The 17,850-nt window shown below is 38.5% G+C and overlaps 2 protein-coding genes and 1 pseudogene across 9 annotated transcripts in view; 2 read left to right on the top strand and 1 right to left on the bottom strand.

Moving 5' to 3' along the window:
- LOC112459665 (fat-like cadherin-related tumor suppressor homolog) overlaps positions 1–7,881 on the top strand; it is a 328,575-nt gene extending 320,694 nt beyond the window's left edge. For 5 of the 8 annotated variants that reach the window (XM_025023890.1, XM_025023889.1, XM_025023888.1 and 2 more), the window contains 5 exons: positions 51–2,756; positions 3,100–3,433; positions 3,722–3,862; positions 4,243–4,389; positions 4,850–7,881. In XM_025023890.1, the coding sequence (XP_024879658.1) occupies positions 51–2,756; positions 3,100–3,433; positions 3,722–3,862; positions 4,243–4,389; positions 4,850–5,397 (3,876 nt within the window). In that variant the 3' untranslated portion in view covers positions 5,398–7,881. Of the gene's footprint in view, positions 1–50; positions 2,757–3,099; positions 3,434–3,721; positions 3,863–4,242; positions 4,390–4,849 lie in introns of those variants that run through there. The other 3 variants (XM_025023891.1, XM_025023893.1, XM_025023894.1) reach the window with 3 other exon arrangements.
- Positions 7,882–8,363: 482 nt separating this feature from the next.
- LOC112459667 (heat shock protein 75 kDa, mitochondrial) lies at positions 8,364–11,841 on the bottom strand. Its single transcript, XM_025023895.1, has 13 exons — positions 11,621–11,841; positions 11,357–11,446; positions 11,177–11,259; positions 10,884–11,111; positions 10,537–10,703; positions 10,292–10,401; positions 10,132–10,205; positions 9,697–10,043; positions 9,473–9,620; positions 9,276–9,403; positions 9,012–9,199; positions 8,630–8,928; positions 8,364–8,550 (listed from the first exon to the last, which is right to left on the bottom strand). Exons 1-13 carry the CDS (start codon positions 11,733–11,735, stop codon positions 8,449–8,451), a joined length of 2,079 nt encoding a protein of 692 aa, XP_024879663.1. The 5' UTR covers positions 11,736–11,841; the 3' UTR covers positions 8,364–8,448.
- A 990-nt stretch (positions 11,842–12,831) lies between these two features.
- On the top strand, positions 12,832–12,950 carry LOC112459702 (annotated as a pseudogene).
- The last annotated feature ends 4,900 nt before the right edge of the window (positions 12,951–17,850 follow it).

Below are 17,850 nucleotides of genomic sequence, written 5' to 3'. Positions count from 1 at the left end.
ATATAAGCATAAACGCAATACTCTATTAAACGTTCCACTTTATTTTTTAGATTGCGAGCTACGTATTGGAAGTTCATGCGCGTGACAACGGCATTCCGATGCTCTCGAGCTTCGTGATGGTAAACATCGAGGTCCTGGATGCGAACGACAATCCGCCGTTGTTTTCCATGCCAAATTACACGGCTGTTGTGCAGGAGGACAAACCACTCGGCCATACGGTTTTGCAATTCGTCGTCACCGACGCGGACATCGAGCCGAATGCCGAGCCGTACACCTTTGATTTCCGTTCCGGCAACGAAGGCGACGCGTTTCGACTGGAGCAGGACGGCACCTTGCGAACGGCGACGAAATTTAACAACCGAGTGAAGGATAAGTACGTGTTGCATGTCCGAGTGTTCGATAATGGCAGTCCGCCATTGTATTCGGACGCGTGGGTTGTAATCAAGGTGATCGAGGAATCGCAGTATCCACCAGTAATCACGCCTCTCGAAGTGATTATCAATTCTTACATGGACGAGTATCCAGGTGGCATTATCGGAAAAGTCCACGCGACCGATCAGGATCAATACGACACGCTTCTCTTCAGTTTGGTGCCATCCTCGCCGATCCCGAGCACCGATCTCTTCCAGATAGACAAGATCGACGGCACGTTAGTGGCTTTGCCTAGACTCGACGTGGGCGAATATAGGATAAACGTTAGCGTGACGGACGGCAAGTTCCACTCGTGCTCGATCGTAAAAGTTAACATCGATCTGGTGACCGACAAGATGCTCGAAAATTCAGTGATCGTGAGATTTCGAGAGGTCAGCCCGGAAGATTTCATGCTGAGCCATCGCAAGGGCTTCGTCAGAACCGTTCGAAACGCGATGAATTGCCGACTCAAGGACATCGTCATTATCAGCGTGCAACCATCGACCGATGAGGCGAACCTGATCAAGTCGCGGGCGATTCGCCAGGCGGTGCACAACGATCTCGATCTTCTGTTCGCCGTGAAGAAGGCGGCGAATCCCGCGGGTTCATCGGGTTTCTACGCGTCGGAGAGCATACGCGAAGCGTTGAACCAGCACGTGGAGGAGTTGGAGGAGTCGACGAAGCTGGTCGTCGAAGAGATCGTCCGCTTCAAGTGCAACAAAGGTTACTGCTTCTACGGCGACTGTCAAGACAAGATCACTCTCGATCCTACGCAAATCACGCCTGTGTCCACTGATGTGATGAGCTTCGTGTCGCCGCGGCACAAACACAAGATGGAGTGTAATTGCAAGGAGGGATATGCCGGCAGTCACTGCGAAGTAGTGGTCAACGAGTGCGCCAGGGATCCCTGTCCTCTGTTCAAAGTCTGCGTGCCGGACTCTTCCATTCAAGGATACTCGTGCCAGTGCCCTGAGGGATACGCCGGTCAGACCTGCGACATAGATATTTCCAAATGCCATGACGAGTCGTGTTACATTCCGCGAAATCCCATATCTTTCAGCGGCAAGAGTTACGCGCGCTACAAGATCGACAAGGCGCTAATACGGCAAACGATCGAGGATCGTCTCAGCTTATCTTTGAGAATCAGGACGATGCAGCCTACCGGCAACCTCATGTACGCGGCCGGTAAGGTGGACTACAACATTCTGGAGATCGTTAACGGCGTGATGCAGTACAAATTCGATCTGGGCAGCGGCGAGGGGCTGGTCAGAGTGAGCAGCGTGTACGTGAGCGACGGACAATGGCACGAGATCCAGCTGGAGCGGGAGAGCAACAGTGCCCGGCTAACCGTAGATGGAAAACACATCGCTCACGGTTCCGCACCCGGTATCAATGACATCCTGAACTTGCAATCGGACGATCTGTATCTGGGCGCGGAGGTGAGGCAGCATCCGTCTATCATCGGCTTTGAGGACGTGCAACGCGGCTTCGTCGGCTGCATGGACGACGTCAGAATCGCCCGAGTGTCCGTGCCATTGCACATGAGCGGCGCCAGCAGCGTAGCGATTCTCAAGCGATTCGCCAACGTCGAGTTCAGCTGCGACACGGCGACTATCCTGGTGCCGCCGGGTGTCTGCGGCTCGCAGCCGTGCCAGAACGGCGGCACTTGCAAGGACATGGGCAGCGACAACTACGAGTGCCAGTGTCACAGCCGGTTCGCCGGTCTAGCTTGCGAAATCGACACGGACCCTTGCGCCTCCTCGCCCTGCCTCTACGGCGGCCGTTGCAAAATCGTTCCGGAGGGCGGTGATTACGTCTGCGAGTGCGTCGGGCCGAGTCTCAGCGGCAAACGTTGCGAGTTTGGCAGGTACTGCAGCCCGAACCCGTGCAGCCACGGGGGCGTGTGCGAGGAGGGCAACAACGGCCCGATCTGCAAGTGCCAGGGCTTCGCGGGCGACCGCTGCGAGACCGACATAAACGAGTGCGACGCGAGTCCGTGCACGAACGGCGGCACCTGCGTCAACGAGATCGGCACGTACAGATGCATCTGCCCGCCGAACATGACCGGCCTGAACTGCGGCAACCCGGCCTTCTCCACGCCCATCATATCCAGCCACTTCAACATCCCGTGGGACCATCTCATGTGGATCGGGATCGCGGTGCTGCTCAACATCTTGCTCATCATCATATTCGTCGCCTTCTGGCGGATACGGACGAAGCGAACCAGGACGCGCGCCAACAACATCAACAACGAGACGCGGAAGCAGATCGTCCTGAATTCCGCGAGGCCGCACGAGCACGAGTTCAAGCGCAGTTCGAAACTGAGCAATCTGGAAGTCATACAGGTACTACTAATGTTCGGATTGACTATCCTCGTCAGGTCTACTGTAAAAGCATGAACTCTCGAGGGCCAACACATACACTTACTCGAAGGCGTTATTTCAACATCCACAATGCGTACACAATGAGAGCTACTTTAAGAAACTTCGCTCACGATTATCGATGTAATGCCTTTCAGTTCTTTGTGGTATTTAATCGCTATTTAGCAATCGACATTAATGCTGTTTTATTTTTCGTTTGCGATGCGTTTTTTGGTTTGCCGACGTGGTACACACTCCCTCCCGTGCCCTCGTCGCGGCGATCCCATTTTAAGGGATGTGGTTCTACGTGTGATTCTTCTTTTTGCAGAGAGAACCTCCCCAATGCCCTCCCAGACCCGCCTCCTACACCCCGAGCTCGAACAACGAGCCTGCCACGTACGGTAACACGGCGGCGGTGGCTCTAAATAACTTGGACACCCTGCGCAGCTACGGTAGCGCGGGCGACGAGCTAGAGAACTTCCCGCCGGATTACCTGCGGAATCTGAATCGCAGCACTCCCGTACCACCCCCGTCCCTGACCCTCGCTAATCCGGTCGGCGGAAACGCAACTGGCAGCGACACGGACAGTCTACACAAGCCCACCTGGCAAGAGCAGATGCAGCTGGCTTCCTTCATAACGGACACGACTAAGATCAAGAACGGTGAGTGGTCCACTTCCGCGTCAGTGAAAGAAGAACCAATCCCTTCCGGCTCCGTCCGGATAGCTTTTTACTTTTGATTTCGCTTGTGGCATGCGATCGTAAGGGGTGGAGCACTAGGCGCTTCCCCGTTCTTATCATTCTTCTTGACGAAACTTTCCTTTCAATTTGTCTCGCTCTCTTACTCGCGGCTCTCTCTCTCTCTTTTCCTTTCCTCTCCCAACCTCCCCGTTATTGCGTAGCTGATTATTCTATTAACACCGGCGTGTTTCGTGTTGTGTGCACTAACAGACCTGAAACGAGCGAGCCCAGTGGTACCAGAGCTGACCACTGGAGGACTTCTACTAAACTCTTCTCGACGGACGCCTCACGCGGTTGGGTCCTCCGTCGCCTCCGTCACGTCCATCGAGGATGATCCTCGCATCGTCGGCGGTAAGTCGAGAGAGCCCGCTCGTATGGCTCGAGATACAGAGTGTCCTGCGAATCGCCTATTGTCTCTTACTTAGAAATTGAAGACACCTGTTGGCATTTTGCTGGCGTAAGATAACAATTCGGATGTTGAAAATTTGAAGATATATCATCGACGGCTAGTAATAAAATTTTACTTACCAGAAGCTGCTGTAGCCGAAATGCGATCTTAGGATACTCGGTATACATCTTTGGGTCTTCGCTTCTTCGCTTGCGCTATCTGTCTCCAATCGAGTGCTACTATTTGCCCTCGCACCATCTCTGCCTTTCACTTATCTGCACATCACTTATGCTGCATCGCATGTAGCGTGTCAGAGTACAGTCGTTGTCTGCAATGCTTTTAGGATATCACTGGGACTGCTCAGACTGGGTCAGACCGAGTCAGAATCCCTTGCCTAACATTACGGAAGTACCTGGCAGCGAGGTCCCAGACTCGTCCAGCTTCCATAGCAATGAGAGTAATGAGTCCAATACTCATCAATTACCAATAAGTAAGTACAGAGGTGCATGCGCATTGATTCACCTCTTCCCGCATCGGCATGATTAGAGTGTGATGTTTGACAGTTTGTTTTGTTAATTTTATTCACATCACAATTATAATATTTTATATTATGTTTTTTATTTGATAGAAAACTTGCTAGATTATTACAATAAATCTAGTAGTTTTGTTTGTAACACACATCCTCTACGCTTAATGAAGATTGTAGAATCGATAAATTTAATACCAACATTGTAACATAACAAAAAATAATGGAGACTAACGAATTAATACCATAATTAACCACGTCAATATTTACGCATGACGAAATATGTGATCATGTAACATCATATGTACATTTTTCGGACCCGTTTGTTATTCTACTAACAACATTAATTACAACAATTTAAAACTTTTTTACAATACGTAACACGGTCCTGTGTAAAAATGTAACATTCGCGATTATGTTATAGTGCATGGTCCGATAGATCCAACGAGGGACATCGAGACCTTGAACGAAGATCAAGAATCGGAATACGTCGGCGATTCCGAGTGCGGGACCGAGTTCTCGGAGCAGTATCATTGCGCGGAGACGCAGCGTCTGAACCCCCTCGACAGCGGCGGTGAGGGGGATTACAAGTACAAGAGCTCCGAGAGCTATCTGCGTCACCCGAACTCGTACCTGCCCCATTACAATATTCACACCGACACGGAGAATGAGACGAATCCGCTCAACGGCCGTCTCAGCACCCTCGAGTCCGACGAGGAAGAAGACGACGTAGTGCCTTATGGTTTTCCGAGCACCCGCCGTAACCGATGCCACAAGGTGATCGAGGAGGACGAGATCGGCTCCGTTATCACCACGCTGGAGGAAAGAAACTCGCTATTGGGCGGCGCAAGCAATAGCGATCTCTCCACGAATCTTTGCGAGATCGATGATTCCGAGTACGAGATCGCGGATCAGAAGAGCAACGGGCGCCTGTGGTTATCGGGGAACGGCATCACGCAGACCTCAGTGTGACGAACGGTGGTGCCGAAGTACGCGGATAGACTGAAGCGTGCGAGAGCGTGTTTCTCTGTGCTTCTATGATTGAGATGCGCGGATGATGTCTGTGAATATATGCAATTTTGTACATAGAGCGTTATATCGTCGTAGAGAAGTAAGACAGTCTGTACAGGCAGCTATGAAGTAAGGAAGCCCGTTTGTGCGAGCCACCGGCGTGTTCTGCACGCACGTCGCGTGTACGATGTATACCGTCGCGGAAATACATCACGCCTCACAAATCTCCTCCTACACAGGTAGAGTTCAAGCATCAGCGTACTTAATCCTGCAAACTAACAGCGAATATAGTTATATGTCCTACAACTGCAAGCAGTGCGTACGTCGTGTCATATTTTATTTATTTCATTATCGGATGCATCATATATATATTTTTTTGTAGTAATATATACACATATGTAGAATCCAAAAATATAGATTGACGTAATTTTATGGCTTGATGGTAGAAAAATAGATATCTGAACATACAATTCTCGTATATTTTTCTACTTTCAAGCCATATTTCCTCTTCTGATTGCAAGATATTAATATGCTTTATAAATATACATTATTTGCTTAATCAAAAAGAAAAATGCATAATAGATGCTTATTAGATAACGCTACACACTGCACGCATTCTTAATGTTATTTCATTTCTGCAACAGTTTGAAAATATTCCTTTTGACTCTACCAAGGAGATGAGATTTATTAGAGAAAAAAAATATAGATTGTGGCAACTACGAGTACGCGTATATGCGTAAGAAATTATCTTAAGGAAGGGAGGAATTCATTACTCGAGAAAAGTAAAGCTAATCACGACCGTGTCGTCAGACCAATGACTATTGTTTAATGACCTATCGTTTAAATTTAACGTGTTAATCCAACAACTATATAATTCCAGTGCAAAAGATACATAGGTACATTTGTGTATTTTTACTATTTGCTAACTGACTTTATTTTGGTTACGTATAAATGAGAACCGACGGACTACTTAATAATGCATATATTAAGTAAGAAATAGCAGATTAGCGTGTAAGTAAATGGACTCTAGTGAAAAAAAAGAACAGCCTCCTCCATGCGTTACGGAGTGGACATGTGCGCGACTGTGCACGTGTTTATTGCACAGGTTAATAGTTAAAAAAGAATATATGAAATATTTTTACTGTGATGATAATAATGTTTATACGATGATCAAATACTATGACTTGTATCATAATAATTGCAATGTTAATTACCCAACGTTTTATAACAAATTTAAGAAAAAAAGATGAAGTGCGATGGAAGGGGCGACGTCCTCCTCCGTGTATACGTAAGCTAAGTCAACGTTCCGTTTATTTAACATTTTTTTTCTTCTTATCTCTTTATTCGTCAGCCACCATCAGTACGACCGATGAATCTGCATACATGGTGCTACTATTTACATCACGCTTTATCGTCTATCTACTCTTTAATAAGACTGCTCAGCGGCGCGAGGTAATTCACCTCATCGCGCCCTTTACCAATCTGCCATTCGCATCTCATGTATTCTCTCATCATAGGAAACTCCATATAATATATAATGGAATACTTTTTAAAACTGCCAATTAATTCTTAATGCCATATAAGCAATGCATTTCCTTCGATTAATTTGTATAAAAGAGATAGAAGAATATCAAGGAACAATCTATTACGCGTCTAAGGTTTTTTCTCATTGTCACACTTCCATTTAGAATACTTTTTCATTAATGGATATTGTATAGCGGCAGCTTATTTGGGTGAGGTATACATGTTCTTTTATACACGTAGAATTTTGTTGAGAAATTCGATTTTATGTTCCTGTTCTGTAAAGGATGCCAGGCTATCCTGCTCGTGTTTGGTAGGATAACATTAGCGAATCATATTAATAATAATGCTAAACAGGGTGATTTTTATGTTATGACCAAGAGTAAAAGCATCGTCTCTCGTCCTTGTATAAGTTAAAATCGACTGTGCTTCTACTTTCTGAAATTTTAGAAGATCATACATTAACGTTCGTATAATAAAATTTTTTAATGATTTTATATTAAAATCAAATAAAAAAAGATGAAGAGAATAGAATTGATTTCGCCGATTGCAATTCGGTAAAAATGATAAGCGATATAAAATTTCAGTGAGTAACATGAAGCACGAATAAATATTATATAACACATCTAATAGATTAGTTTTATTAAAAAAAAAAAAAAAAAGAAACGATGAAGCACATTGGTCAAAGACTGTAAAGTAGAAGATATAAATGTGACAGCGGACTTTTTATAAATAGTATATGAATCATTTAGTGATCTTATACAAAAATCACAAAAACCCGTTTTTTAGAATTTCCCAACTGATAAATTAATAACATAATAAGTGATCATTATTAATTTCTTTTCATAGTTACGTAGTACAGAATTGATTGAAAGCATATATAAATGGTTTGTACATATAATTTTCAGTAAATTATTTATTGCTTCAGGCCTACTTACTCGCGAGTTATGTTCTCGAAAAATTAAGAGTGAGGAATAAATAATTTTATCAAATATTTACGTATTTTATATAAAATAATTTTATAAAATTATTTATTGCTTGCTAAACAGTTTTGAGTGTCCAACTTTTAAAACCATAGATCGTAAAAAAAACATGGGAAACATGGGTACAATTTCTAAATTCGCCATAACATCTAGCCCTGCTAATAGAATACATATCGATATCATGAAATCTTTTAAGAAAATGAGGAACTTGACTTGTTATTATTGTAAGGCTATAATTAATTTGTACAAGATCAACCTATTGTAATAAAGAAACCAATCTTGCCTACAATAAGTTGTACCCCTTTATTCGCAATTATCGATATTCTTATTGAATAATGAAACGGATAATTTGTTGGTATTTTATGATATCTTGGGACATTCAATCTTCTTCTATGATATGGAAGCGCAGAAAAAATATATATGTATAGATATAAAAGAGAATATTCTTTTATTTCTAAATCATAGAACAATATTGATTATCCATATCCATAATCCATTTTTCTATATCTTAATATTTTTGCAATGCTAAGGTAAGTAATTCATTCATTGGTGTCAATAATATACGTGGATCTTCAATTAAACCAGCTCCGACCATGGCACCGGTAAACAACTGCAATGATAAATAATTTGTTGTCATAACATATTTAAAAGACGAATCAAAGCATTCAAATATTTTTATTACCACGCACCTGTTGTATTAGGCGATCAGCTAATTCGGTATCGGTAGTTGTTAGTTTACACAACTTTTTGATAAGAGGATGATTTGGATTTATCTCAAAGCGCGGTTGAAGCATGGAATATCGCATCTCTTCATTCATTTGATGGCTCTGTATGCGAATAAAGTGCCTCGCGCTTGCCATATCTTGAACGGTTACAACACAAGGATGTGACTCTAAACGATTCGTCATCTTAACATCGTACGCTTTTTTATCGAGAATCTTCTTCATGTAGTTTACAAGGTTATCCAGTTCATCCTTATTTATAATACCTGTATAAAAGATATGACACTAGAGTTATTTCTGATTAAATCCTAATTACAAAATTTACAAATATGTAAAATTTATTATATACCTAAATTTTCTGGTTTATTTGCTTCCGTATCATCCCGCATTTCTTTCTCCACAGATGTCAAAAAGTTAGATTTATACTGTCTCAAATGTATTAATACTAATTCATCATATGGTTCATAGCAGAAGAGAACTTCAATATTTCGTTTCTTTAAAGATTCATAATACGGCGATTGCTCGGCTAGAGTACGGCTGTAACATAAATTATGACTTTTGCAGATCATTGGTTAAACATTAGTACGACTTATCCAGATTATATTTCCTGTACCTTGGCGCTGACAAATAATATACATCTTTTTGATCTTTCGCTAAACGGCTGCAATATTGCGGCAGACTGACTAATTCCCCCGGAGCAGCAGCAGAAGATTCAAATCGCAGAAGTTTGCCTATATCTTCCTACAATAAAATACGAAATTAATGAATCAATATATTTTATAGACACTTATATGGAATGTAATTAATTACCTTTTCAGACTGATCATTACTAGTTACAATGCCCTCTTTTAAAAACAAGCCATAGGTCTTGTAAAACTCATTATACTCTTCCGGCTGCTTCATAGATCGCTCATGTAGGAATTTTAGTATACGTGCAGTCAGCACAGTTCGTAATTTCCTATCAAAATGTTATATGAGCGTTTATATATCGTATATAGTAATAAACGATATCAATATCAAATATTTATTCTTACCCAATCAATGTACTATTTTGTAGTAGTTCGCGGCTTAAATTCAATGGTATGTCTTCCGAATCTACTACGCCTTTAATGAAACGTAACCATTTTGGTAAGATATTCTCCGCTTTGCTTTTAATTAGAATCTTCCGGTTGTAAAGCGACACTCCACTGGTAGTATCTCTCGCCAGATCAAATAATCCAGGCTTTTCCTCTGGGAAGTATAACAGAGCCTTGATAGTTAACGGCACGTCCGTCGAATAATGTAGCACAAATCTTGGTGAATCAATACAATTTCCTACGAATCGATAAAATTCTGCATGTTGCAGCGACGTGACATCTTTCGGGTCAAACATCCACAATGGCTGTAAAGGAAAAAATATTTTTTTAAATTATAGTAGATTATAGAATGCAGATAAAATGAATGTGTAAGAAAACTATAATTGATTATACCTGAATCGTATTAGTCCTCTTTCCATTCACAAAAATAGGACTGCCGACAAAATTACTGTATTTGTTGATAATACCTGAACGGATTAATTATGTTTTATTTTAAATATATATAAAACTATATATATAAATGTGTGTACACTCTTATTGCTAATATACTTACGATTAATGGTATATTCGTCACTGAATTCTCGGCTGTCTGGTTTCAGATGTATAACAATTTTTGTGCCTGGTTGCACTCCGTCCGCATTTGAAATCTCAAATGTACCTGATCTACATATGAATATATTGTTTATAGTATTACACACTGGTACGGTATTTATATAATACGGTATTTATATCATATACATATATAAATATTATTGTTAATTATATGGAGAATAATAAGTATCCTTTCTCATTGCTTACCCATCTGAAATCCAACAAAGACCTTCTGCGTCTCTCGCAAAAGACTTTGTAAATACTTCTACTTTATCAGCAACCATGAAGGCACTGTAAAATCCAACCCCAAACTGTCCAATAATTTTGGAAGTGTCACTGGAGTTTTGTTCTTCTTTCAATTTTTCTAAAAAAGCCTATAAAATACATAGAATAGTTATGTTCATGACAATATCTTATTTTCAATTATGTTTTAGATTATCTAAAACTGTAATTGTTATTTTAAGTACAATTTGAAACGTACTCATACATATATATATTTTTTGAAATTAAAAAAAAATGAAAATATGTGTGTAAGTTTAATGCTTTGTACTTGCCTTGGAGCCAGATCGAGCTATAGTTCCCAAATTGGCTATCAATTCCTCTCTAGTCATTCCCACGCCAGTATCTTGGATTGTTAGAGTACGACTTTGTTTGTCAGTGCCAATATGTATCTCCAGGCTTCTGTCGCCAGCCGCTTGTGCAACTTCGTTGTCGCTCAGACGTAGATATCTTAATTTCTCTAGTGCGTCGCTAGCGTTTGAAACAAGCTCGCGTACAAATACCTAGCAAATAAATAAATCAATATAATCAATGTTCAACCTATCAAAAAATATATATATTTAATTACCTCCTTATCTGAATATAAAGACTTCGCAACAATTTGCAGTAACATTTGCGTCTCTGACTGAAATTCATGCTTGGCACACTCACCTGTATACAATAAAGTATTTTATCTGTTATATTTTTCTTTCTTCTCAGAAAATAATTTCCGATATATGATTACTTTAATTATAACTGAATATATTACCTGTAGCTTTCTCTGTGTCTTTTATAATATTATGGTACTCTGTAGTTTGAGCTTCTGGTTGAGACGACCAATGTCGTACATTGTAGACAACTAAATAAAGTTAAAAATGTGTAGATATTCCTGGATATCAATGGAACACACTTCAAAAAATGCGTGACACGAAAGAAACAGGTTCACAGGAAAATTACAAAACACAATGCACAATATTGAAAAATATATAAAAGTAAAATAATTGGACATGATAAAACTGAAGGTCCAACAAACCTGGTAGTCGTTGGCATTGCGACTGGATTATTTTCTCTTGCAAATTCCTATTTAACGCTCTCGAAAGAGATCTTCCTAATTTAAGAGCGTGCTTAATTCTGAAGGCAGCAGCCATTTTCAAGTATATACACGCTAATAATCATGAATACGCCTCATACAAGTCAGACGTCAGACGAATTGCATCTTGCATCACAGCAACGTTTCCGGAGCATGCGCATTGTATCTAATGCCAGAGAGAAACCTGAGAGAGGCCATCCCGGCATTTTTCGTCAATTTTTCTGTGTCACATTTTCCGACGCGCCGCCTGAGAAAGTGCGTATCAACTACGTCGTTTCGCTCGGTAACCGCACATGGTTTGCGTCCGTGCTAATGGTTCGTGTCCGAACTAGCCAGTTAGAGGGGATATGCTGCGGCCGCGGCGCACAGTGGAGCCGTTTGCGCGAATCGCGGAAAAAATTATGTTACTTGTAAAATATGCAATGAATGATCATAGAACCTTTCAATGTTGACTTATAAAAATTGCAAAAGTGTATATTTATTAAAAATTAATGATAGGAACAAGTATTTGATTGAAATTAAATAAAAATTCAATTTACATTTAATTTACGTATAAGAGCAAAGTAATTCTTGCGTCGATCATCGCTTAAGTCTAAATTTTTTTGATGTGGTTTACTTCTTAAACTAGTTATTAACGGATCGGATGACACGAGCATCATATGCATAACATCTTCATTTGTAAACAGACGGCTACATTTTCTACTATGATTAAGTCGATATCGTTTATAGTCCTTAATTTTTTCTTGCCTCTTGAGCTTCTTCCGATAATGTCCCAAACAGGTAACGCTGCATTTTCCGAGGCATTTTCTATAATTTCCTTACCGTGAAGAAGAATTTTATGAACGGTAATTGGCATAAAGTACCAAGAATATTTTTCAATAAATATTTCCGCTGCCTTGTACGCATAAAAACCGAATTTATTTCTTCACCACAATTAATCGTTTGTAATATTGTGGAAAATCTTCTGATCAATTTCTCGTCAACTCCAGTTATTTCTCGCCTCGATAGCAAGAAATTCAATATGGCCGCGGTGACTACCCAGGAGCCTTAAATATTACGAAAAAAAAGCACTTTTTTTCTATAAAACATATGCATATAAACTTTCTAAATATTAAAAAAAAAATGTATCATCACTTCACAAGAAAGACACTTTCGCCAACGGTCAAATCACGTCTAGCGTACAAGTTCTCGTCCGATCACTTAAGTCAAGCAACGTTGAGCGCGGTTAGTACTTAAATGGGTGACCGTTTGGGAACACCGCGTACTGTTGGCATTTTTTTTGGAATTGACTTATTTTATATACTTAAAAGTTATTTATTTTATGTTGTAGTTGTACAGTGTTAATTATATAAAATTAATTAAAATGATAACAGAAATATTTATTGTTTTCGACAACAATTGGCAATAAATGTATTGAAACGACTTTACAACGTTTCGACCCTCAGAATTGGGTCCTTCTCAAGCAATCTAAATAACAAACAATTCAGTGTTTGGTCAACGAGATAAAATTAATTGTCAAAAGAAAAAATATTTTAAAGAAAAAGCGATATCTGGTATAAAACTAATCTTTGTCACGACTTACATCTGAGTTTACGAAAATTTTAACCGAAATGATCATAAAATTAATCGCTGGAACGACCAAAAAACAATAGTCAATGAGCAAAGTAAAAAAGTATGAAATTAAAGAAAAGCAAAAGATTTTTTACATGCGTATAAGTCGGTGATAGCAGAGAATACGTTTTATCAGGAGAGTGTGACCACCGCGATGAAGTGCTGTCGTTAATGAGCACAGAAGGATTTCGGAGCAAGATATTATCGCAGAGCGACGACCTACGCGTGTTCACATGTCGGAGTTGAGAGATGTACTGTTTTCCAGACTTGACAATGTACATTATAGGCTGTTAGTATAAACAATGGTTCACGTGATATATTTATAACGATGAAATTACTTTGTCATATATAGGATTTAAATTTTCTGTGTCCTTTTTTAAATTAATCGTGTTAGAATGTTTTTTAATCAGAAACATTTCAGCGATCTTTCTTTTTTTAGTGTTTTTTTCTTTATGGATAATATCGGTTTCCGACCATTCAAAATTGTGACCACACGACACACGATGCTTACTCACAACTGAATGATTGCTCTCATGTTTTTTAATATCTTTTTGGTGCTCTTTAATGCGTGTTATTAAATGACGTTTAGTCTGTCCGATATATATACTGCATCACAGTTGTCACAATCAATCTTATATACGAGTTCGGTCTCGTTATCGCTAACAAGTTTATCCTTTCCAATTTTAATAATTGCCTCGAGTTTTTTTGGGATGGTGTATACTGTATCGAGGTGGACAGTGTCAAAAATGCGTCGGATACCATCGCCTAAACCCTTTACGTATGTTATTGTTATACAACGTCGTGCATCGAACCTGCTCTGTATAAATTAGTAACATATTTTGATATAATACCTATACATAATTATATATATTATTATTATTTTAGCGAATTACATAAATATATTAATATCTATTTATTAATATTAATTGATATATATATATTAAAAGTATAATAAATAAAAATTCAAGGCTCAATTCAAGTTTGGATTATAATATTATAATAATATTTAGTTAGATCTCTTCATGTCTTTTTATCGGCTATATATTATACACAGTCACGTATACGTCACCGGTGACTGATGCGATAATCAACATGTTAAACACGCGATAATGATATAAATTTTTTAAGTAGTAACTGATAAAAAATAATGTAAGTAACGAGTGGGACGTGTAAAGCTGATCAATCAGAAATAGTCAAATTTAATGTAGTTTTATGAAATATGTTAAGCATAAAATAAATATATACACACAATATAAATTTCAATATTTTTGAAATGCTTACCTCCCTCTCTCTCTCTCTCTCTCCTCCCCTCTCTTATTCGTTATATCGTAGAAGAAGATATGTTCATGTATAATATTTTAGTAATTATAATTATATTTATTTGTCGGAAATTGTATAGGGGAACGGGGAATAGCCCCGGAGAGTGGGTAATCCCAGACATTATTAAAATTCAAGTATACCGCGTATCTATGGCCATTGTTTAAACATTCTAATATGCCCTTCTGCGTATCTCGACATATGCAGAATGTTTAAACAATGGCTATAAATATGCAGTATACTTGAATTTCAATAATGTCCAAGGCTACCCACTGTCCGGAAAATACCACCCGTTCCCCTATACAGAATGTCTTATTTAAGTGTCCCAGGCAAATATCTCGAAAAATACGGAAGATACGGAAAAATGTTTCAGACAAAAGTTGTAGGATCAAGGGGGACAAATAATGGTGAAATCAATTTTCGAAAAAATCGATTTTTTTATATCACATAAAGGTCATCACCATTTTAAAATAGAATTGATTTTTTTTTACATATGATTATGTAAAAAAATACATATAAATATGATTCTTTTAATTATTCTACATGTAAAAGTATTAAGGTAAAGTTATCAAAAAATTAATAGTTTACGAGATATTTCATATTTTATTTTGGCACATTTTGACATGAAATATAAAACATCTCGTAAACTATTCATTTTTTGATAACTGTACCTTAACCCTTTATATACAGAATAATATGATGAATCAATTGTAAAGAAAACATATCGTTGCTTTGCAAAAAAATTATGCAATTTCCAGTATGCAACTACACGTCTTCTTTATAATCGATAATCGATTTATGTATACACCGAAGAAGGAATAATACTACAGAATTGCATATAAATTTGTTTATTATTATCTGTATAATATATTTGAAACAATATCATTCTACAACATTGCATAAAAATATACAAAGACATGAAAAAATGTCTTGACTCATTCGATAAAACATGTTCATGAATAATTGTCTAACGTTGCATCGCTGTTACTAGAAACGAAACGATTCGATATGTCGTTTGTAATTTGCAGTTTAATTAACTGATGTCGAATTGAAACAAAAATACTGAACTGTGAGTCTTACAATACATTCCATAAATATTTTTAAAAACAATTCAAATTTAGCTATAGCCAAATACAAATAATTTCAGTTTAATATTTATAATAGAAATAAGTTACAAAGATTAAGCAAAACATCGTTCCTGTGGGCCTATTATGTAACTCTTACCGACAGTTTCGTTATCGTTATATTGTCGTTATACGCAGCTTTTTTTATTATATATAATATCTGCGCAACGCAAATATAACGACAACGAAACTGTTGTTAAGAGTTACAGAATAGGCCCACGGCGCTCGCAAATTAACGACATTATTTAGGCTGCGTTTCGATATTCACTGCCAGTACTGAAAATCTATAGTTTATGTCACATATTACTATAGATTTTCAGTACCGGCAGTGAATATCAAAACGCACACGGAGAGAATTTTTTGTTATATTTTACCGTTAAATTCATTACAAACTTGGGACGACTTGGCAACCAATCAAATATTATCGGTAACGATAGGAATTTTTAAAATATACGAGACATTTTACAAACAACGTAATACATCAAGTTACCAAGCAGATTGGTAAATTTTGAAAAATTATTGAAATTGTAGTATATATTTTACTAAAATTAATCAAACATATTTTATATTTTATTGTAATAGATATTAATATTTTTATTATGGTAGATATTAATCAGAATAGCTCGCATAAAATTCTTTGTAATACATGTTGTCCCACGACTATCATAATTTTCAGGGTTAAAAGAAAATTCTCTCTGTGCAGCCTTAGAGAACAGATTTCTAAAAACAATTGAAATTAAAAAGTACAGCGATAAAAAATGAATCAATTCTCACATTATGTTTCTTATGCAATGAAAGAAAATTACTGTGCTTCATCAATTTTTTTTGGAATGCGCTGCACAAGAAGCGTAAGTTTAATAATCAGATAAAGAAATAAGGACTCCCCGGAAGCAGGTATCTCGACTTTATCATAAACATGTTTAGAGAGTACGTAGGCCAGAAATAAAACTCGGTTTGAAACTTTGTAGAAACTTGTTTCGTCATTAACAAAGAATCCATTTCGTGCGTATTTGGTCGAATAATGAATTTCAAAATTTCTTGACGAAGTTTTAGCCGCATTCTCGTACGAACGCAATTACTGTTTTCTTTTGAGATCATTGATCGAAGGATAACAATGATAATTATATTAATAATAATAATAATAATAATAATAATAGTAATAATTAATAATATATAATGATAATCATATAATTATATTACTTAATAATAATAATAGTAATAAAAATAACTATCCGTAAAGTATCCCTTACCAGGAGAGATATATCTATAACTTATGTACATATCCCGTGCGTGTATGATCCTCACTCTCTGTTTCTTTTCTTTTTTTCTTTAAATTACGTATCGTTAAGATAATTTACTATTACTCAGCAACATAAATAATAATGTAACACTATTATTTACAAACTCGCTTTCTCTCTCTCTTTCTCTCTCTCGCTCGCTCGCACACACTCTTTCTATCTCATTCGTTCTTTCTTTCTTCCGCTCTCTCTTTATTGCTGCCTCGCTTAATCGCGCGCGTTGCATGCGGATCTGGTTCGATGATCGACGATGCACCCCTCGATCGCGAATGCGTGGCAATCGCGGAATTCTTCGTTTAATCCTTCGTTAACACTTTCCCAAGGAAATTACAAAAGGATCTATTTTTCTATCTATTCAACCTTGGTGGACATGGGAATCGAGTAAATAGCCATCCGTTAGATCGGGAAAGTATTAAAATCGACCGACGTCTCGCTGTTCTTCTAAACTTCTAGGTGTATGTGTGTGTGTGTGTGTGCTTTATTTTATTCATCAAGCATTAATAATAATATATGTTATCACAAATCGTCGCGCGCGACTAGCGTTGGGGCATCGCTCCCGCGCCGCGGAAGCGATCCGGCGAAAGGAGAGGAGCTTCCGGTCACGCTTTCCGCGAAAGTGCGGCGCGAAATCGGCGCCGTCTTTCGCAGCTTCCTGAGGTATTACACACATACGCCGTGGATCTTACATGTAGAACAGGCAATTTTATAAACAGAGAAAAAGAATGATTTAAAAATATTTTTAGTTTCAACGTGGAAATCTTGAAATGAGATTATATTGCGTTAAATTTGCTTGAAGAAAACTTGCTTGAATGAAGTCATTAGG

The sequence above is a fragment of the Temnothorax curvispinosus genome, unplaced genomic scaffold (assembly GCF_003070985.1).
Source record: "Temnothorax curvispinosus isolate PA1 unplaced genomic scaffold, ASM307098v1 QBEX01010053.1, whole genome shotgun sequence".
NCBI lineage: Eukaryota > Metazoa > Arthropoda > Insecta > Hymenoptera > Formicidae > Temnothorax > Temnothorax curvispinosus.
This window is presented reverse-complemented; position numbering and strand designations above follow the sequence as displayed.